The 20,578-nt window shown below is 40.9% G+C and overlaps 1 protein-coding gene across 1 annotated transcript in view; it reads left to right on the top strand.

Annotated features, from left to right (window-relative positions):
* LOC104080689 (sorbin and SH3 domain-containing protein 1-like) overlaps positions 1-20,578 on the top strand; it is a gene marked incomplete at its 3' end in the record, with an annotated part of 67,768 nt that overhangs the window by 14,306 nt on the left and 32,884 nt on the right. Inside the window, exons 7-15 of the mRNA XM_009583167.1 lie at positions 1,791-1,938; positions 6,452-6,481; positions 10,203-10,378; positions 11,685-11,748; positions 12,890-12,964; positions 13,311-13,373; positions 17,406-17,453; positions 17,568-17,697; positions 19,697-19,811. Of these exons, the coding sequence (XP_009581462.1) occupies positions 1,791-1,938; positions 6,452-6,481; positions 10,203-10,378; positions 11,685-11,748; positions 12,890-12,964; positions 13,311-13,373; positions 17,406-17,453; positions 17,568-17,697; positions 19,697-19,811 (849 nt within the window). The remainder of the gene's footprint in view (positions 1-1,790; positions 1,939-6,451; positions 6,482-10,202; positions 10,379-11,684; positions 11,749-12,889; positions 12,965-13,310; positions 13,374-17,405; positions 17,454-17,567; positions 17,698-19,696; positions 19,812-20,578) is intronic.

Below are 20,578 nucleotides of genomic sequence, written 5' to 3'. Positions count from 1 at the left end.
TGCAGACTCCAGAAAAATTCAGCAGGCATCTAAATCATAGAGGAGTAGGAAATTTTATTCTACCTGATTTTAATGAGATAAGAGTCTTGAAACATTTTTGGGCATGCTCACTTCAGGCATGTAGTCACATTTAAATGGTCTTTGTTCACCCACTTTGGTGACTTAGCTGGGGCTGCTGAGCCTATCCTGATCTGACGTCCCTCTTATTTGAGGGGTTCTTTATGTTTTAGTTATCAAAGTGAATCTCAAATCCAACTCTCTCATACTTCTCCCTGACTCCCACTCCTTTTCCCAAATTTCCTTGTTTGGAATATTATTGCAGACAGCAAAATGGGGCTGGGTCTCTCTCTTAGGGACATCATATGAAGACCATTGGTTCTTTTCTGCCCTCATGAAATGTCTATGGCCTGGTGAGATGCTGCTTGGAGCAACATCACCTCCATCCAGCAGAACAGGATTGTTCTTCCCTATTTCCCTTCTAGGCTGGGGAGACTGTAGATGCTTGTTCTGATTATGGCCAATGATGCTTGTTCTGATTATGTGATTTACCTCTGAGCTCTGGTGCTAGGCCTCGCTCTGGCCCCTGTTCAGCCCCCTGCCTGATCCTGTAAGTCCTTTCCCCTGACGCTGGAGGGTATGAAGGGCACTGAGTTGCACTTGGCCCAAAAAGCCAGGAGTAGGGATTCTTCTGGAGCAATATTCTGTGCATATTCAGCGTTTTTTTTTAATAGCGATGAAAATCCCCCTGAATGCTCAGCTCCATTTTACAGATCAGTGGCCTGCAGCATTTCAGCCTGACAGTGGAGTAGCAGGAGTGCAGAAATCTGGTACACTGTTCCATATTCTCTTTGTTTGGATGCTCATTCCCCATTAACGGTAATTGTGTGTCCAAATTCCCTAAGAAGCTTTGAAAAATCTCAGCCTAAACTGGCACACACAGTCTTAGTTATTGTCCCTTCTTTATCTTTTCCCCTTACTACCAACAAAAGCCCGGTATCCCTGGACTGAGATTTTTCAGAGATGAACTTGTTTAAATTTAAAGTCTCCCTGCTGACACAGCCTGTATTTCTACAGAACAACCAGAGCTGTGGTGATACCAGAGGTGGGTTTGAAATAAGCAAATAACGGAGCTGGATGCTTTAGGAGAGCAAAAGCAGCTTGCTATCTATGCTCCAGTGGCAAAACCATGTTGAGTATCTTCCTTGCTAGAGTCCTACTTTTTACCCTCTATCAGTTTTGGGTTTTTTTTTATTTCATTATTTTAACCAGGTAGGTGTTACTCTGTCTCCTGAGTGATGGTGCTAACCTTTGGACTACTTGGACCTTCCCTACCAAACCAGCTGCAGTAACAATGTTTCACTCCAATATTGCATGAGTTTTGCATGTCTGACTTCTTGCTATGAAAGGAATACTTTCAAAACAAACGTTTGTGTGTGTACGTATCAGGGGAAAGATGTCTGCGTCTCCCCCCCCCCAACCAGATTTCCTTATTTCTGGCACCCTGTGTTTGCTCCAGCGAGTCTGCCAGATGAATTTAGTGCCTCCTTTTGGGGTTGGAGTTGTGAAACCCAACACCAAATAATTATAGTACTGCTGTAGCAAACTAATTGCATTAATAACGAGCAGGGTATGTACAAGGAGCAGGGTAACTCTCATGCTTATGCCTTTTTTACTAAAATTTGCTGTGATTATGCTTCTCATTCAGCTTAAAATGTGGCGGGTTTTTTCCAGATTTTCCCAGCGTAGCAGTCTTCTGCATGCTGCTAATGATGTGTTGCTCTCCTTTTCAGGACCCAGGTCCTGTGCTAAATGAAGTGCCCCAGCCTGGCACTGGCACTGACTATCCAAGCTCCTTTACTTCAATCAACAAGTCTTCCTCTGCCTATCCCTCTACCACAATCGTCAATCCCACTATTGTCCTCTTGCAGCACAATCGAGGTAAGGAGACTTGCATATAGATATTTGTGGCTCAAACTGAGCAACCTGTTATGCTACAAGGAACTGGAGAATGTGTGTGCCGTGGACAATTAAGTCCAGACTACTAAGAGCTAACAAAGCTGCCTCCAGAAAGTTGTAGTGACTGGAGCATACAACAGGCAAGTAAGAGGTTAGAAGTTTGGGACAATGCCTACTTTTGCTAATTAAAACTTGTGGATCAGAAGCCACTCTGAGATTGGGGGAGAGGCTTATAACTGGGCTATGGACATATGAATAAGTTCTTGCAGGGTAACAGCTTATCCCCTATCAGGTGTCCTGTCATGGTGGAAAAGGGTGTATGCTCGCATCTATCTGTCAGTAGAACCAAGGTAGCTTGAGGTAGGTTCTCCCTCACTGGAAAAGGGGATATGTTACTTCTCAGCTACTGCAGTGTGAAAGCAGCCATATTTTCAGTTACTGTGGGAGAGATTTGACCTCTGAATTCTCAGCAGAATTTATCCAATAGTAAATAATCCATTTGCCCGTAAGTTTGAACTTGGCAATTTGTTCCTCTATCCGTAACTGGATCAACTCAGACTCATACTGCAGTAGTCTCAAAGCTTTTTGTTTACTTTCTTAAGGTGGGATACTCTTTTGGTTGGTTTTCCCGTTATATCTGGAGCATTTCGGTGTGTACCACACAAGGACTCTGTAGATTTTAAGAGCACGAGAGACAAATCTGTGTAATATGATGATCCCCACACACACTGGCTCTGTTCTGAGACAACTGATGTCAAATTGTTCTGTTTACTAATTACCTTCACAGATAACAATTTGTCCTGTCTGAATATGTCTTGCCTCTGACCATTAGCACTCATAATACTGTATCCTGATAGATTGAAGAGCCTTCTCTCATCACATTTTTGTTGACTATGATATAGATCATGGCCTGATAAGCAACTTGCTCAAGACTGTGAAGTATCTCATTCCAACGCATGTTTTTCAGTCTTTATAAATCAAACTTGTAATTTGCAGGAATCACACTGAACTGGTTTGACAAGGCATCTTAGTCATAAATCTGTACTGACTGACATTGCATGTGTCATACTATGTATTTATTAGTAAAATCCCATAAAAGTAATTATAATTTTTTTTTTCTGGCATTATTGTTGACAGACAGATGTCCCTGCCATCACACTAATGCTTTTCGAAGGTTGTCACGATACTTGCTTTCTTCCTTGTCCTGTGGAGTTTCCTTTGTACTCCAGGACATACTGAGGATGAACATTTAATGGTCCAATGAGCTGCCCTCTCCGTAACTGCTCTCTTTAGAGCAGAAAACTGCTCTAAAACTCTTCAGTACAGTTTATATGAATGTGCTGATTTTCAAGCATTTGACCTCAGTTATTGTCATTCAGCATAGTCCTTAGTTACTGCTGAAGTGGAAAGTATTTCTCCATCAGGCGGTAGGACGTCAGACTTCTTTCTTTTTCTTTCTTTTTTTTTTTTTTTCCAAATGCAGAATGGAAATAGTAATCGAGTGTGTCATCTTTTCTGCCCTCTTATTAACAGTTCCGCTGTGCCTATTTGGTAAAAGAACGAGATCATTGCTAGGTTTCTGTTTGTTCTTCATGTACCTCAAAACCTATTTTTGAGTCTCACATTCTGTTAATTCTTTTACTTCCATTGTCATTTTCTTTCACTTTCCAGCATATGTTACCTACTTATAGATATACATTTTCTTAGTTTTCCGTCATTTTATGTGTGAGGGTTTCTTACAGTTCCTTATGCTTCCATTCCTATCTAGGCTTTATCCCAGCATAACATTAAGATTTCTTTTTGCTAACTTAGTGTTTTTAAGTGGTTCCCGGATCTTAGTTATCTATTACATTTCTGTCCTGGCTGACGTGATTTGGTTTCATCTTTATGGACCTTATCTATTCAAAACTGGTTCGGTCTCATGGCATATAACAAATTGTTACTAGGTTATGATCCACCTTCCCCTGAATCGTTAATTATGTTTTGTGCTAAAATCAATTCCTTCATGTCAAGATGAGGTTTAATATAGATTCCTCTTTTGTGTTCTGAATTAGAAATTTCAAGGTCATTTTCATGCTGGCAGTCTGAGATCTCCAGTAGTTTAGTTAGTCTTCCAGATAGATGATGTGGCTTTCTTTCTCCTCAGTGGATTATTGATTGCTTTTTAAAGAGCTGGTTATCTTATTCTCTGGAGTGACTGTTGTAGCAGACATCATGTACTGTCCTATTTTATGCTTTATCTGCTAGTTCATTAATCTGTAAGCATGTAAGACCCTTTGATTTGGAGTATCAGAGACTTAGAAACAGGTAATGGCATTTGAAGGACGGAAACTACGTTATATCTTTTTTTTGTCTGCTTGACCTTACTCAGTAAGTTGTGATGAGAGATCTCAGAATTTTTTCTACTGGATTTCAGTAATACCAACTGAATAAGATTTATGCTTATAAACAAGTCATTTCAGATCCTCTTGTTCATTCCTGGCATCAAGGTAAGAATTTCTTCCCTTCGTATCTGTTGGTGTCTTGATTAATTTTCTTTTTGACACCTTTATTTTGCACTAAACATGTACTCAAATACTTGTTTCCTCTTCCCCTCTTTTTACTGACTTCAACTCTTAGTCTTCTCCAGTGCTCCCTCCTCTGGGAACTCTGAAGGTATCTATAATCATTCCTTCACTGTTGCCAGCACTTACATTCCTCTGCTGGACCCTTTCTCTGAGAGGCCTACAAGTTTTTGGCCTTTGCTTACAGTCCCAGAACACAAGATCAAGGGTGAAAGCCTCAGTTAGCTGGTGTGTGCCTGGGGCTGGAAGCTGGCTCTGGTCAGGCAGGAGAGTGAAATAGCAGACACCCCCTGCTCCTTCCGCTTCTATCCATTAGCAGCTCTCTTTCCTACTCAGAGACATAAGTGAAAAGGAAACCTCCTCTTCATGTAAAAAGTGTTTTGTTTTTTTTTTTCCCCCCCATGAAAAGTCTATTCATGCATGATATTCCCTCCCCTGTGGAAGAAGAGATAAGAAAGAGCTCTCAAGCATCAGCTCTTTAAACCACATGTTTTTGTCGGGAGACCTTAGTGATTGAAATCAATTCTCCTCAGTGAAGGTGATGGCTGAAGCTGAGACCATCCTCACTCGCATATTTTCTCCTTTCTCATAATACAGCAGCCTACTCCTGATTGCCTGCTTAGAAGAGTGAACCCTGCAGCAGGTGGTTCCCATCTACTTTTCAGGTTCAGATTGCTAACCTTTCCTTTTACCCATTGCACGTAGGGGTTTGTTTCATATGTTGACGGCTACCATATGAGCATAATGCGCACGAGCAACTTGCCATCGGTGGTTAGCAGAACAGAAGTGCTGGGGTTAAAGAACAAAGTTCATAGGTATTGGTGAGGGAGCTACACTTTGTGAGGAGAAATATCCTCACTAAGCAAGGTCTCCCTTGCTTAGTACAAATATCTAGTGAAGGTGGGTTCTGCTAGCAAACAGCATACACCTGGAGGATTGTTACCTACTGATTGTTACCTACCTAGACTTGCTTGGCAAGTGTCCCACACCACCCCAAAGCATAGTTATTTCCTGGGCAAGCATTGCATGGCATGGTTTATTATGAATATATAACAGATGTGATTAATATATTAAAGTTTTGAAATCTTTGCATTAACAATATGAGCTTTCAAGAGTGTTTGTATTTTGTATGTCAGTAAAATAGTTTATTCTTTTCAAATGGCTTTCATGCTTTAAATGAAAGGATTAATTGCTAGGGAGTAGAAAGAGCAGAGAACAGAGAGCTAAAAATTCTTGGTTTATTCCTAGCCATGACTTGGGCAAATCATTTGGCCATCCCTTTAGAAAGCAGCTGTGAGCATCAACTTTAGGGTGGTCAAACACGCTGAAAAGATACCACAAATGTCCCAGTCTGGGATCTCTGTAATGAAAGGCCCTAAACCAAGGGGACCGTTCTGAGAATCAAAGCCTTAACCAAGCTGTCTCTGTGCACAAATCACTGAATCTGTGGCTCGGTAGTATGTGATGAGACTCAGCAAGTACCAACAATTGCTCAATCCTTTCCTATATCCCTTCGAAATGCTACAGCATTATTGTTTCAAGATGTACTTCATGCTAATGGTAACAGAGTTAGTTGTCAAGTTGTTTGACTCTGTGAGTCTTTACTGTTTTTCAAATTGTCTTCTGTCCAAATTTTTTCATTCTCTGATGTTAAGAAAAAATAAAAAAATGAAAAAAAAAAAAGCTCCTTGCAAATGTATCGGTCACTGCATCATGAGATTTATATTATTCCATGAGGCTGCTGTGTGGAGAAGGGACTGTGGGCTGTCACTTTGGCAGGGTATTTGAAAACAGATTCTCTCCAGCAGCTGCTGCCATTCTGTCTACAGCGTATTTGTTGCCTGTCAGAAATGCAGCACCAAAGCACTTGCTGTTTATGTCTCACCCATTTGTTCTGTATTTCTTTTTGTTTTGTTTCTTCCTTACCACAGAACAGCAAAAAAGGCTTAGTAGCCTGGCAGGTATGATGTGAAAGGTCTGCTACATCGCAACTGCTGCCTCTGCTGGAGCAAAGCTGCTGCTTTGTTAGCTTGTGGAGTACCTTTAGCAAACACACTTCCCAGGAATTGCAAAGGAATTAGTATAAATATTTGTCCTGGCTTTGTCCAGGTCACTGAATGTTTGATTTCAGTCTGTTCTCCAAATGCTACCTGTGTGGCCACATGTTAATATATTGAAACCCTAAATTACTCGTCTGTTCCTCCTAAGTCATAAGATTTACATAGAGTTTGATTGTTCTAGTTTACTTTTGGGGCTGCCTTTTGAGCCTTTAGGTTTATTCCCTTGGGGCATATTCTCAAGTTTCTCTACACAGCCATTAGAGTCAGTCTTGCTTGGGGTGAGGGGAGAGGAAGAGAAATAAAAATCAGTTTTTACATGACTCCAAGAGCAGAAGTATTTGTGCCAGATGTCAAGAAATAGATGATAAAATTGTAGTGTGCAAGTATGCATGCGTGCTGCCACCCTCCTCTCCCCAGGCAGCTCTCTGCTCTTGCAACGGTTGTGAGAGTCTCTCCTTGAAAGAAGAACAAGTTGTTTTCCTGGTCACCTTTCCCTCCCCACACCCCAAATAGAAGTAGCTCAGTCTGCAGCAGGCGTTATAGCCACAGTGCATTATGCACCGCTTACTCATATTATTATTCTTTGGTTATGGCCATGGCGAGGTAGATGGGGAGGTGGGAGAGAAGGGAGTCACAGAGAGTTCCTAAGCACTTTAAATATCACAAATAGAAATACAGGGAAGCAAATATTGCGTGCTCTTGCTTTGCTGCGTGGGCCCTGGACTAGCAGAGCATGTCCCATGAGGCAGCTGCTGACCTGGTCCGACTTCATCCACCAGGTTCTGTTGGCTGCGACATCAGCCTGCCCATTCTCTCTGCTGCCACCCTGCTGAGGTGACAGGCTGCATATCAGCTTCTTAGTGTAGGTGTTGTCTCATCGGATACCACTCAGCTGTGATTTTAACGCTTGCTTGCAAGTCCAGACAGAGGTTTCCTGTTGGTTTGCCCTTTTACAAGGTGTTCCCCTTCATTATTGGGAACTCCTTTGTTTTCTGAACTAGAGAGAGCCACAGAGCAGTTTGTTACAGCCCAAATGATCCTTGGTCTGGAAGAGTGAAGCGTGTTGTGGCACAGCTGGGTCTGCACCTGTTCTCAGTGTACCAAAACAACCACACAAAGCTGCTGGCTGCCACTTCTCCCCCTGCTTTTTGTGTCCTCTTGGTCACAGCAGTAAAACTCTCTTGCTGTGTAACCCCATATATTGCTGCTGCTCTTGCAAAAGTATGGCTCAGGTGCTATGGAGTGTGCTGACTGGTGCAATCTGGTTATTTGGACAATTGGGCACCAGATTTGGTGCTCTGATTTTTAAATACCTCAACACCTGGTATATACCTCCATAAACTCTTTTGAAATCATTGTTGCTGCATAGCAAATAAGTCAGTGTGAAGTTTGGGCATTACTCTTTAAGTTACAGGGTATTGTAGGAAATCTGTGGTGAAAGATGTCTTCTGTAGTTCCTCCCTCTGCAAAGACACCCATGCAGCACGTGTCTGTGTGTGCAGTATCAGCTGAGCAGCCATACTGGAAGAGGCTAAAGTGGTCCTCTTGGCTGAGCCCTATGGACCTGGGAACCTGGCAGGGTGCACAGGGGAGGGCTTGACCTAATACAACTCATGCTGTCAGACAAGCTTTTCCTGTCTCCAGGGTTATCAGTCCAGCATCCTCAACCAGTTCTAAGTGCACTCCAAAAAATGCTTTTGAAAACTCCTTCAAAATTTGTTTAACTGGCTGGTAGATTTTTTCCCCCTGGCTATGCCATCCTAGATAGCTTCCCAAACCTTCATATTATAGTATTAAGATGTGAATTCATGGTTGGGAGATGGTTGGCACAGGCCAGATGGTGGGGTTTATTTTTGCTAAATCATCAAAATAAAGATCTTGCTTACATCATGGCTGTGGCACTAGGAAATCAGACTGTGATACGTTTACCCTGTTGTTTAAGTCTATATTAGGTATTTTGAAGATTATCATCATAGTTTCAGGGGTCTACCTGGCAAACAGCCAACCACTTTTCCAGTCCAAGGAGCTAGGGAATCAAAGAGAAATAATATATATTTACTAGTCCTGTTAAAAAAGGACTTTGTGGCCTTCTCTGGCATTAAATTCTTTAGCCTGCAGAAAATAATGACATTTCTAGACCAGAAGCTCAGGACTTGTAACATCATCAGTGACAATGATAAGTAATGGAGGAAAGCTGTGACTTTTCCTGAAGTTTGCATGCTTCCCTCATCCACGTCCAAAAACCTGCTTCCTTTTGGTCTTCAAGGTCATGGAAAAATGGTCTAGTTTCAGTTGCTCTTTCCATGCTCTGTTTCTAGAGGCTTAAGGAGTTTAGTAATGGAAATGGACCAAATACTTCCTACAAAATGGAGAGCCCTGTACACCAGCGACACAAAAGGACCAGAAGACAGTGCACACACATTCACAGGGAGGGGAAATAGGATGAAAATCCTAAACAAGGATTTAATAGATGCTTTGCCCCATTTTGAACATTTGTAAACATTATTTCATTTTTCTTAAAGAGGAGGAAGACTTAAAGTTTCATGGTAATTTCAAACCAACCACTCAAACACAAATCCTTCATATCCTGAATTTTGCAGGGCAAGACTGTGTTTGCTCAAGGTACCAACAGACCAATGCTTTGTTATGCGCAAGCCTTTCCTCTGCTAACTGCCCCTTTCAAATTTCTGCACATTTAATGGCTTTGGGCAGTATGGTGACGTGCATGTGAATAAACATCTCTTCCCCTCCCCGCCCCCCCCCGCAATGCATGCAGTAATGTAAAAAATATAGGACATGGCATAGTCTTGATGAGGCAGACTGTAAAATCACAGATGTTTCTTCTCCAGAAAATCCACACAGAAAAAGTCCTTGGCAGAGCCTAAGGGTTGCTGTGCTGCAGAGCTTCAGAGCAGCCTGAGCTCCCTTGGTTCCTTGGCTGGTAGTGGTGGTGCCTGCTGCTACATGTGGGCAGCATGAGGGAATTCCAGGTGGAAGCAAGGTGGTCTGGAGCAATTAGTTTTTTCCCCCATCTTTATGCAGACTCATGTGCAAGAGGAATCATACATATGCTAAACAACAGTGTAATTTGTTGTTTACAAACTCTGGTTAGGGCACAGAGATGAATTGGAAGCATCATATACTGACTGTAACAAATGGGATTGTCAGGCAGGTGAGTGCAAGCTGTTAAAAAGTAGTGCCCCGCTACCATATAGGATGCTCCTTTAGATTGAAATCACCAGCAGAAAAAGATGTCTAGGAGACTCTATCACTGACGCTTTTTGATGAAGCATGAGATTGCAGAGTCACTAATTAGTCAAAAAGACACAAAACCCCAACCCCCAAACAGTCCTCGAAACCAAAATTTTCTGGTGTCTTACATACATGACAGCTGAGACTCTTATGAGATGTGTGAGGTGGCTGTCTGAGAGATGCTAGCCTGCTTTTGTTGGCATCAGACATTTTCTTAATAGATTTCCTTCAGTCCACATGCTAACCGCAGCTAGCAGTGACACAGTCTGTCTCATCAACTACTTGCTAGGATTTTTGCCCTAAAAGAATGGAATATGGCAATGTGGTGAAATGCTGGAATGAGATAAGAATCCCCCATTTTCATTTCCAGATTCAGTGCCAGACAGACTAGTTTCTGATAAAGTTGAATCAGCACTCATATGGGACAAGCCGGTTCAGGACACAGGTCCAAGTGAGAAGAGGGCAATGGAGGAGAAGAGAAGCATTGTCAAGAGCCCTCAGCACATGGCTGATACCTCCATCGATGATATTGGCATTCCACTGAGGGTAAGACAACACAAAACCTGGGCCAGATTCTGCCTACCTTGGGACTCAGGGAATTCACTAAAGCTTCAGAGACTGCAGAGATTTAGGGGAAGATAGAATTCCAGTTCCAGTGTATTTTATTATGAACGCTTCCCTTTGTTATCCATGACCTGTTTCAGCTGCCTCAGGGAAAAATTAAAAATTTATATCTCTTTTCATCATATTTGAGAATACTGTTTTCTGCTCTTCTGTTTCATTCACAACTAGCAGCTAAGGGAGAGTTTTGTCTGATTTTAGACATCTTAAAGGCAGATATCTCTTTTATACAACATGTTTAAGTTCAGTCAGTGTTGAGGGGAAATTATCATGAAAAGATTTATTAACCTATTCTTAGAACTAGTGTCTGGAGTGACTTGAACACTAAATGTTTCTAACTGTCCATTGAGTACTTAGGAAATTGGTACGCATGACTGAAATAGGCAAGATGTCTACTTTTAGATGTCAAATCAGATTAGTATGCAAAACCTTCCACATGATCTACAGTTCTACGTAGGTTACAACCTACCCCTGTAAAGCTTGTACATTATTAGTAACTTGAGTGAAGCCTGTAACTTCATTACATATGAGATTATATATCTGAGTGAAATCACTCATATTTCAAAGTATTAATTGCATATAGCCTTGATTGTTAGGTAGTCAGTGATAATAAATGAAATAGGAAGCAGAGTGTAAACCTTTTTCATTGCTGGAAGACTCGTAAGAACTTTGAAAGGCTGGTAGAATTTATGGTTGTGATTATTTGGAATACTGCGCTCAGTTTTGGTCCTCGCTATACAAAAAAGATGTGGACAGGCTCGAGAGGGTCCAGAGGAGGGCCACAAAGATGATCAAAGGACTGGGAAGCCTGCCATGTGAGGAAAGGCTGAGAGAATGAGGCCTTGAGAAAAGGCAGCTTAGGGGAGACCTTATCGCCATGTTCTAGTATTTAAAGGGTGGCTACAAAGAAGATGGAGACTCCCTTTTTACAAGGAGTCACGTGGAAAAGACGAGGGGTAATGGGTATAAGTTAATCCTGGGGAGATTCTGATTGGACACAAGAGGAAAATTTTTCACAATGGGAGCAATCAGCCATTGGAATGATCTCCCCAGGGAAGTGGTGGATTCCCCAACTTTGGACACTTTTAAGAGTTGGCTGGACAGGGTGCTGGGCCATCTTGTTTAGACTGTGCTTTTCCCAGGAAAGGTTGGACCAGATGATCCTTAAGGTCCCTTCCAACTTGGTATTCTATGATTCTATGGTTTATGTGTATATTTATTTTTCCAATAGAATACAGACAGATCGAAGGACTGGTACAAGACGATGTTCAAACAGATCCACAAGCTAAATAGAGGTACTGTAACACAGATGGTTTTTATTTACTTTAGAAGACCACCTTGATAACATTTTGTTTTGTTCATGTGAAGAATTGTTCTGGATGTTAAATAAAAGCATTTTGTGTTAACTAGTGTTTGCTCTGAACCACAGAACTCAAGCAATGTATTTGAAATCTCTGAAGTCAAAGGTGAGAGAACAATGAAGTCCAAAGAAAGGTCTGAGTTGTTCTGAAAGGTGAACTGCAGTGCCCTCATGAAATCAAGAGCACTATTTGAGATCAGAAAGCTGCTAATAATTCCATACTTAGAGAAAATAGATCCCTGAACTCCAGTTTTAGCAGCTAACCCCACCCACCCACACTTTTAAAAGATAGTAGGTTATCGCTAAAACTGCTCTGTACATAAGAGAAAACTTTTTACAGTGTAAAGCTTTAGTACCTGCATAATAAAGCTTGATTTAAAGCTTACTGAAACCAATGGAAAGGTTTCCATTGATTTTTGGTGAGTTCAGAATCTGAACTCTGCTTTTTCAAAACCTCAAATTTTCTCCTTTCAAAACTTCAAATTGTGGTGAGCACTTGCAAACTTTGTAGTGGTGCGCTCTCAGGGAATCCCTTACTTTGGGGCACTTCTGTGCCTGGCTGCTGATACATTCACGTTCGTTCTTCTCTGTGAGAAATGGCTGCAGTAGCATTTGCAAACTGAACCCTCTGAACAGCCTGACGTGCAGGCAAATGCAATTCAGAACTGCGCTTATATAATAAAACATAGAGCATGCAAAACTGGAGCTGTATTTGCCGCTGCAGGTGCTGTCATGATGAGCTTTATGCATATGTCCATGCTGTGTTGTATTGGATGGAATGAGAAGGAGTTGAACTGTTTCCTAATCCCAGTGCTCCTAACAGAGGTTCTTCAGCTCAGCCAGAGTCCACGCTGCAGAAGGAGGAGAATGAGTTCAGTCCCCTCAGCTTCCAGGATCTGTCGCAGGGCCCAGACATTCAAGGCAGCAATTAGCAAAGAGGCATCTAGGTTGTGTCATGATACAACATCAGCACAAGAGGGACTGTTCTGCAGCTTGTATGGATTCTTGTCTCGCCCTTTTTCCTCTTTAAATCTGTCCTCTTTGTTCTTTTTTGCAAATCATGTTCCCCTCCTTAGACACTCCTGAAGAAAACCCTTATTGCCCTACCTACATATTTCCTGAACTTCCTGAAATCCAGCAAAAAACTGAAGGTACCAGAAGTTTAGTCAGAGTATCTGTTGTCTTGTGCTTTGAGTTAACTGTGCTATAGCACTCTAATAGTAACTAGATTCAGGTTCTAGATTTCTGTTACCCATGTGTTACACTGGTTGGAAATTCAGTTATGCCCAGTATACCTTCTTGTGTGATGCATAAAATAACTAAATCTTTGCTAAAAATAACTAAATCCATTAATCTTTTTTTAAAGTATGATTCCATTTACTCTAGTGTTGTTAAAGTAGGCAATAAAATCATACGGTGATAGGAAATTGGGGGATGAAGCAGAACCTCCACTTCACTGTGGATAGTCTCAAAATCCACTGCTTTTCTCTGCTGCAGAAGACAATCCTTATTCTCCTACATACCAGTTTCCTGCGTCTACTCCTAGTCCTATCTCTGAAGGTAATAATAAAGGACCATATATATTTTTCTGCACAAATGCTGCCTTACCCATTTATTTTCTTCCCGGAGTTTTTTCTAGTTGCTGAGCATTATGCTGCCTCATAATGATTTGCTGCACTCTAAGCATTGCCTTGACTGTATGATGCCTTTTTGGCTTTGCAGTGCTCCTCTGGCTTTGTAACTAGTATTTGACTAATTTGACTTGGGATTTGCTTGGGTTTATGCGCTTATCAGTTGTATTCAGCCATGTGCGTGCAGTGATTATTTAACATGCCTACAATGCTGACTGACATGTAAAGATGTGGTTTAACTGACATTTCTCCCACCTCCCTTTCAGATCAACACATTTCTTTAATTATTTACTTTTGGTTTTGAATATTAACACAGTATTAGGGCCAGACCCAAAATGCCACTGAAGTCTATTGGTAAAAAGGCTGCTTGCTTCAGTGGGTTTTGGATCAGTCCCTCAATGTAGTCTTTTAAAATAAATATAACTTGGTAACATAGGTTCAGGGCTGGCCTTTGGTGCATTTGGCGTATCTAGGCAAGGACAGAGTTTGACAGTCTCATCAGCACATCTTGCAACTTGAAATAACAGTCTTTACCTTATCCTCTTCATGTGTTCAGCAGATTCCTTTAAACTTAATGTACAAACCAGAATCCTTTGCAGTCGTGTTTCAGGGATGGTGAAATCGTATCTATTGCAGTGAAAATCCTGTAACTGTGTGCATATGCATGAAAACACGTATATGAGAAACTCTGGAATCTGCTGCACACATTGGACATACAGACATTTCCTGATTGGGAAATTGTTGTTGGTGACAGCCTTGTTGGCTTGGTGCTTTGGTTTCACTTTAGATCCTGCAGTTTAGGAACTTGCCTACTTAGCCTGTGCCTCAAGCCAACCCTGGTGAGACTGTTAATTAACCATTTCATTCAATGTTTGTATATTAAACATCTGGTGGGTACTGTGTAAGAAGAAAGCATACAATATGGGTTCTAGCTGAGATGCTCAAAGACTAGGAGATGTAAGGTGCATTTCACTGCTAAAATGAATGTGGACTAGTGTCATACAGGTGTCTACGATACTTGCTCATTTCTTGGTGAAACCTGTAGGTGAAGAGTCCTGTCTTGCAAATCATAATGCAGTGTAAATTATTTTCTATTGGCGGAATGGTATGTGGGTATGGATGAGACAGAAACAAAGAGCCTCAATAACTAGTTGATAAAGGGGTTTTACAGAGATTCAATTTTCTTATTTGTAATGAAGTTTGAAAATCAATTTTGCTGTTGTCTGAACTAATGTAGTTTGCAAAACCAATGATAATAATATATTAAGAGTCTGGTTTCCCATAAATGTCTCCTATGCACTTACAAAAGTGCACATGAAAATGATTTGCTGGTTTAGGTAGTTGAAATTTTATTGGACCAAACACTTGCTCTTTATTCTCAATATGTTGGGAAATGTTTCTCTAATATCTGCTTGGATTCTTTCCTTGATAAGGAATCCGGACTATCTGATGATGTAGATGGGTTGGAGTGCATGTTTCATGTTTTGAAAACATTTCAAAGTCATATACTCAACTGCAAAGTGTTTATACAGAGGTGGACTGAAGCCTCCATTTCATACAATCAGTGTCAGAGTTTTTTGCTTTGGATTGATGCATAGAATCTCCTAGAAACATCAAGATTTGGGCTTCTCTCTGAAATACCTTTAGAGTCTAAGGGTATTGAAATGTAGAGATTTTGGCCAATTCTTAAAAAAAAAAAATCTGCAGATTCTCTAGGAACTACAGGGGAACAGCCTCTTCTCGCTAAAGAAATCAGATTTTGAAACTACAAATTGGTGATACTTTGCTCCATTAAGGAGGGTCCCACAGATAAAATGCAGCTCTGAGGGCCACGAGATCACATTTTAATGCTCATGTCTGATTTACTCTTTAATCTTTATCAAATCATTCCAGATTTCTGTTTTTTTTCTGTAAAAAGGGAAGAAATGTAGACACTCTTCTTCATTTGAGGAGACAAAACTTAGCTGTTCTCCTTATTACTGTAGATATTAGAATATTAGCAATTGGAAAATAGCACTTATCTGCAGTGATTTTTTTTCCTGTATGGTGTTTCTGTCTGAATTATGAGCTATAATGAATATTGACATTTCTCTTCAAGTAAGTAAATCAATTTTTTCATTGTTCAGCAGCACTGAATAATACTAGGAGAGGTGAATGTCTGTGAAGATAGTTTTAGACATTTGTTCATCTGGATTTGTAGGGACAGAGTTTTGTGATTTACCAAGTATTTTGATATCTGAATAAACCCATCTTTTATATAGGAATACCAGTCAATTTTGTCAACAATTCAGTGTAATAATATTAAATAACTAAATATTTGTTTTCTGTCATTTAGGTTTAAAATACGGGAATTGGCCTGAAAATTGACCTTCACTATTTTTTAACCTGAAGGTTATGATAAGCACACCAGAGTCAATAACCATCTGTTTGGAACTTAAACCTTCTAATTCATTCACCAAGAGAACTCAGCAGAGGGGCTAAAAGCTAAGACATCTTTGAGCCTTCTTGAAAGGCTTGATTAAGCCTTGAGTGCAATTTCAGGTCAGCTGTGTTAGCCAGATTGGTTTTTCCAGCAGACGAGATTGGCTGTAGCAGCTGATTGATGTCCTCCTTGAGAGAAGAGCTGGAAATTGTTTCAATTTGTTGATCGGCATCACTGAATTCACATAATGCTTTTTTAGTATGTTCTTTTCTTATCTAGCTTATTCTAGCTTCATCTATTTTGTTTTTCTGTCTTTTTATCTCTGTCACTTTTAGTGGTTTCTTCACAAAGGTATTAGTAAAACCTTTGCTCACAGTTCTCTTTGCAGCCATTGCACTGTACTTTCCTGCATTTTGCCTTGGAAGTCCTATGTATACTTGGAAGACTCATGTATACTTCCTGGCAAGTTTGAACCCTCATCAGCAGAGAAAGGTGATGGGCCTGTGGGTCCAGTTTCCAGGTCCAATCCCACTCACCCTGCTACTACCTTCAGTTCATTGAGGATTCATTCCAAAGCCTGTTGAAGATGGTGGAAAGATACCGCTAGGTTTTTTGATCAAGTCGAAGTCTCTCTGGCTATCACCTGTAGAGTGGGGGTGGTAATGCTGCCATTAGACCTTCTTTTGGGGTACGTCTGCCTTACGCACTACAGTACCATGTTATTCTTGAATAAGGCAGTATGTGGTTCCACAGCCCAAGGCACTAGTTGTGTCCTGGGAACGACATTGCTGTGTTGATGCAGTGTACCACTTTCACTGTCAACTTCTCAAAGAGAGAAGGTTGTTCAGCTTGGAGCATAGACCACACCACTCAGTTACACTGATGTCTGCTAGCTCTTTTAGAGCTGCCTGATTATCTCTATTGCATCCTATAGACAGGTTTTTACTATTTAAAAAGAAAGCTCTTCAGAACAAGGACAGTCTCTTGGTGCAGGTATACGTATGTGTCTCGTGCCAGGAATGTTATCTGCAATTAAAAGATAATCTGAGTCAGTGAATATACTTCAACTTGGTGTGCAAGTTAATACAAGGAAGATGTCCCAGTGATTGTCATATGTGATTAAGAGCAGGACTTCTCAACTCTATTACTGTGTCTAGCACCTAATGAGTTATTTTAGGCATATACTATGGCTTCTAAATCCTCAATTTATCTTTCAGCTTTTGATAAAGTGGACACAATAACCCTTGCTGTAGAGGAGTTTTGTGATAAAAAGTGATTGTTTTCTAAAGTGCTTTGATAGCCTAGAGAAAGGTATTAGTGTAAGCAGTACATTAATATTTATATCTAATCTAGGAATTATTTTAAAATAATTTTTAAACCTCATTGGGATTTTCTTTTTCAGGATCCTCTCCCTGTGGTAAGTATTGGGCATATCACTCAAATTATGGCCAATGTATTAGTAGAAGAAATGAAAAGGGTCTCTGGTGCTTCTTCTTTGGGGCTTTTTCAGCTCACTTGCAAAATGCTTTTGTCTTTCAGATGAAGATTCTGATTCATACTCGCCTCGTTATTCCTATTCTGAGGACAGTAAGTAATTCACATTTCTTGTGTAATCTGTCAAACAGAAAGGGCATGTAAAGCATGTATTTATTTGCCTCCTATCCAGTTCACCAATATTCCTATATTTGACTTATCCTACAGGCAGAACCCAGCTTTCAGTTCCCCGCTCCAAGAGTGAGATGGACAATATTGATTCAGAGAAGGTTGTTAAGAGGTCTGCCACTTTGCCACTGCCAAACCGTACTTCATCGCTGAAATCAAGCCCAGAAAGGTGACCTGAACTAAGATATATTTGGATCAGTATTGGAAGAATCCCTGAAAGCTGTGAATGGGAAGGGAACAAAGGTGGAAGCTTTAGGCCCACAACTCCAGTTAAACTTTTTTGGGGAAGTGGAGATGTAGTTTTGACTCTGACTCTTCTACTAGGCAGCAGTGAACGCCTTCATTGTCACAGCCCAGTCCCCCATTTTGACTGTCTTTTTTTACCGGGCATCACACAGTCTGTTGCATAGTTTCCTGCCTGGGTGAGGAGTGTTTCCCTGGGTGTCATGCTTATACAGTGCCTACCACAGAGGCACAGTGGAAACTCTTGGCTTAGTGTGACGCTGTAAAGGCACCTCAGAATACAAGCAAGTAGCAATAATTGTGGAGAAGCAAAATTTGGATTTATGTTGAGCCTCGGTAGAAGTTTTGGTACACTGTCCATCTCTGAGCAGTCCCACCCATATGAATGTTATTGGAAGTAGGTTCTAGTTGTCTGTGTAATTTCTGATCTTTCAAGATTACTTCCCTTCTGGTTTTTTTGGCTTTGTTTATTACCATGTATTTTAAACCTCTTTGTAACAGTAATGAATGTGTTTACCAAATGAAGGGAAAGCAGAATGGGCAATATTCTCCCAGCTCTTGAACTGCTCCTCCTTCCCTCACCAACTTCCACGTGCTCTTAATGTTTTTCACTTGCTTCCTCAAATAAGCAATGCCATAATTTGAGATTGCTAATTCAGTGAGCATCTCAGGCCACCGGATCAGGAGATAAAGTCTGCTGATAGAATGTGTCTTCCTTACACAGGAATTGAAGGCATAGTACATTTGCTCTCTGAGAAAACTCTTGCAAGTGAAAGGATTACAATAATTAGTGCTTCCTATTATCTAGTGACAAAACAATGTTTCACCAGGGAGAAGTTCCTCTGGGGTTGGAATCTTAAGCAATCAAGTTTATTCTAGACTACTAGTAAAGATCAATCTTGTTGAAATTTGTACACTGTTTGTAGGCCAGTCATTTTGGCTATCATCTTGCCTTACCTTGAAAAAAAAAAAAATTAAATTGCTTGTCTCTGTGTCTCCTAAGCCAGTGGAGAGAGTTTGGGCAACTCAGTGTGTTGTTCCTATCCTAAACCAGGTCAGCAGGGCAAGTGGGAGGAAACCTGGAGCAGCAGTTTTGGTTAGATGCCTCACTTATGTTTGATGAATGCTAGGTGCGATGAATCCACATACAACATTGCCCATCAAAGGGAACATATCAAGACCAAGATCAGAATTAGTTTATCAGCTTAAATGGCCTGATTTCTGGGCTTTTTCAGAGGTATTGGTTATTCTGCATGATGTGTTTGAATATATTACTTTTCAGAGGAGCTGGAAATCGTAGGATATGGACCCTGAATGCTTTGTGACTAATATTGTCTGAACTGTGCCAGTGTGGACACTGCACAAAATTATAGTGGTTTGGATAGTCAATGGACTGTTCTTAGCTATCTTTAGATGTACTAGTTGTATAGTAGTAATTACTACCATAATTGGTTCATGTCTCTAGAAAAGACCCCCTCTTGGAACGCAGAGTGCCCCCAGAATCCAGAGCAGTAGTAGTCAGGTAATCAGTGATGTGTCCAAAATGAAGAAGTTTAGCAAAAGAGATTTAATCTGAGTTCTGCTCAGAGTTTGGACATGTTCATATTTGTGAGCTTAGTTGAAGCCCATCACTAAGCTACTTCCAATCAGGAAAGATTGGAAGTTTATTGAAAGTACTTGGAAGAAACCCTCTCTGCTCCAATGGTTTCAGCAGCTGAGCTGTGTCAAACTCTGCCTGCTACAGATAAACAAATATATGCCCAGAGCCCTATCTGAATTGTTCCTGTTGCAGCAGGCTCCTTTCCTAGATTAAAAAAAGTACCCTGATTAAATCAGGATTAACAGGGAAAAGCGCCTGTCAAAAGGAAGTGCTTGTTTCCATGGAAACGACAATGTTTTGGGTTAATTGATCTTTCTTTCCTCAGGACTGACTGGGAGCCTCCAGACAAGAAGGTGGACACCAGAAAATACCGTGCAGAGCCCAGGAGCATTTATGACTATCAGCCAGGAAAGTCCTCGGTTCTGAACAATGAAAAGATGGTAATGTTTGTTTTATCCTAGTTTGCGGCTTTATCCTGTGATTGTAAAATACTCCCCAAGTGCTTGTCCGGTTCATTCTGATAGGATTCCTTACGCTTACATTGCAGTGCTCGTGTGATGTACTTCTGTATATTTTGTTTTGAAAACTGTTTTGCATAACTTCCTAACATTTTTGTTCTCTATAAAGCAAGATCCAGGGGGATTGAGAGGCTTCTTTCCTTTTGAACATGTTGTTTTCTGTGTTAAGTATGGATCACTAACCCTAGTTTTTAATCCATGTTTGACACTGTGACCTGTTCAGCAGCTGTTTTGCCAGCTGTACTTTTTCTAGGGCACAGCATTAGTTGATGCAGGAGGGTTGAAGGCATTATGCAACAAAGCGAGCCGGTTCAGTTTCTATGTTCCTCTGATGCTTTAAACACTGAACTACTAGTTTTTAGAGTGCCTGTAATGTGCTTCAGGGGATGCCTCTGAGGTGCATTAGGACATGGCCATCTCCCCTGGGCTGCTTTCTTCCTCAGCTGGATCTCACTTCTGTGGCAGGGGTAGCAGAACTGAATGTGAGCTGGCTCCCCAGCTACACCAGTGCGTAACCTGGAGCATTAAGTGAGCTGTTACCAATTTCACTTCGAATTAGTAAGTAATGCTGTGAATTGTGACAGCTAGGGGACATACAAAAATCTCATTCTGCAGGCTTGGCTGAGAACACTTGGCAAGGGGCAGGGCAGAGAGGTGGTGCTAGCCTTGTCAGCCAGTCCTGCATAAAT

The sequence above is a fragment of the Fulmarus glacialis genome, unplaced genomic scaffold (assembly GCF_000690835.1).
Source record: "Fulmarus glacialis isolate BGI_N327 unplaced genomic scaffold, ASM69083v1 scaffold7448, whole genome shotgun sequence".
Taxonomy (NCBI): domain Eukaryota; kingdom Metazoa; phylum Chordata; class Aves; order Procellariiformes; family Procellariidae; genus Fulmarus; species Fulmarus glacialis.
The sequence above is the reverse complement of the archived record's forward strand: the minus strand, read 5'-3'. Positions and strand labels throughout refer to the sequence as shown.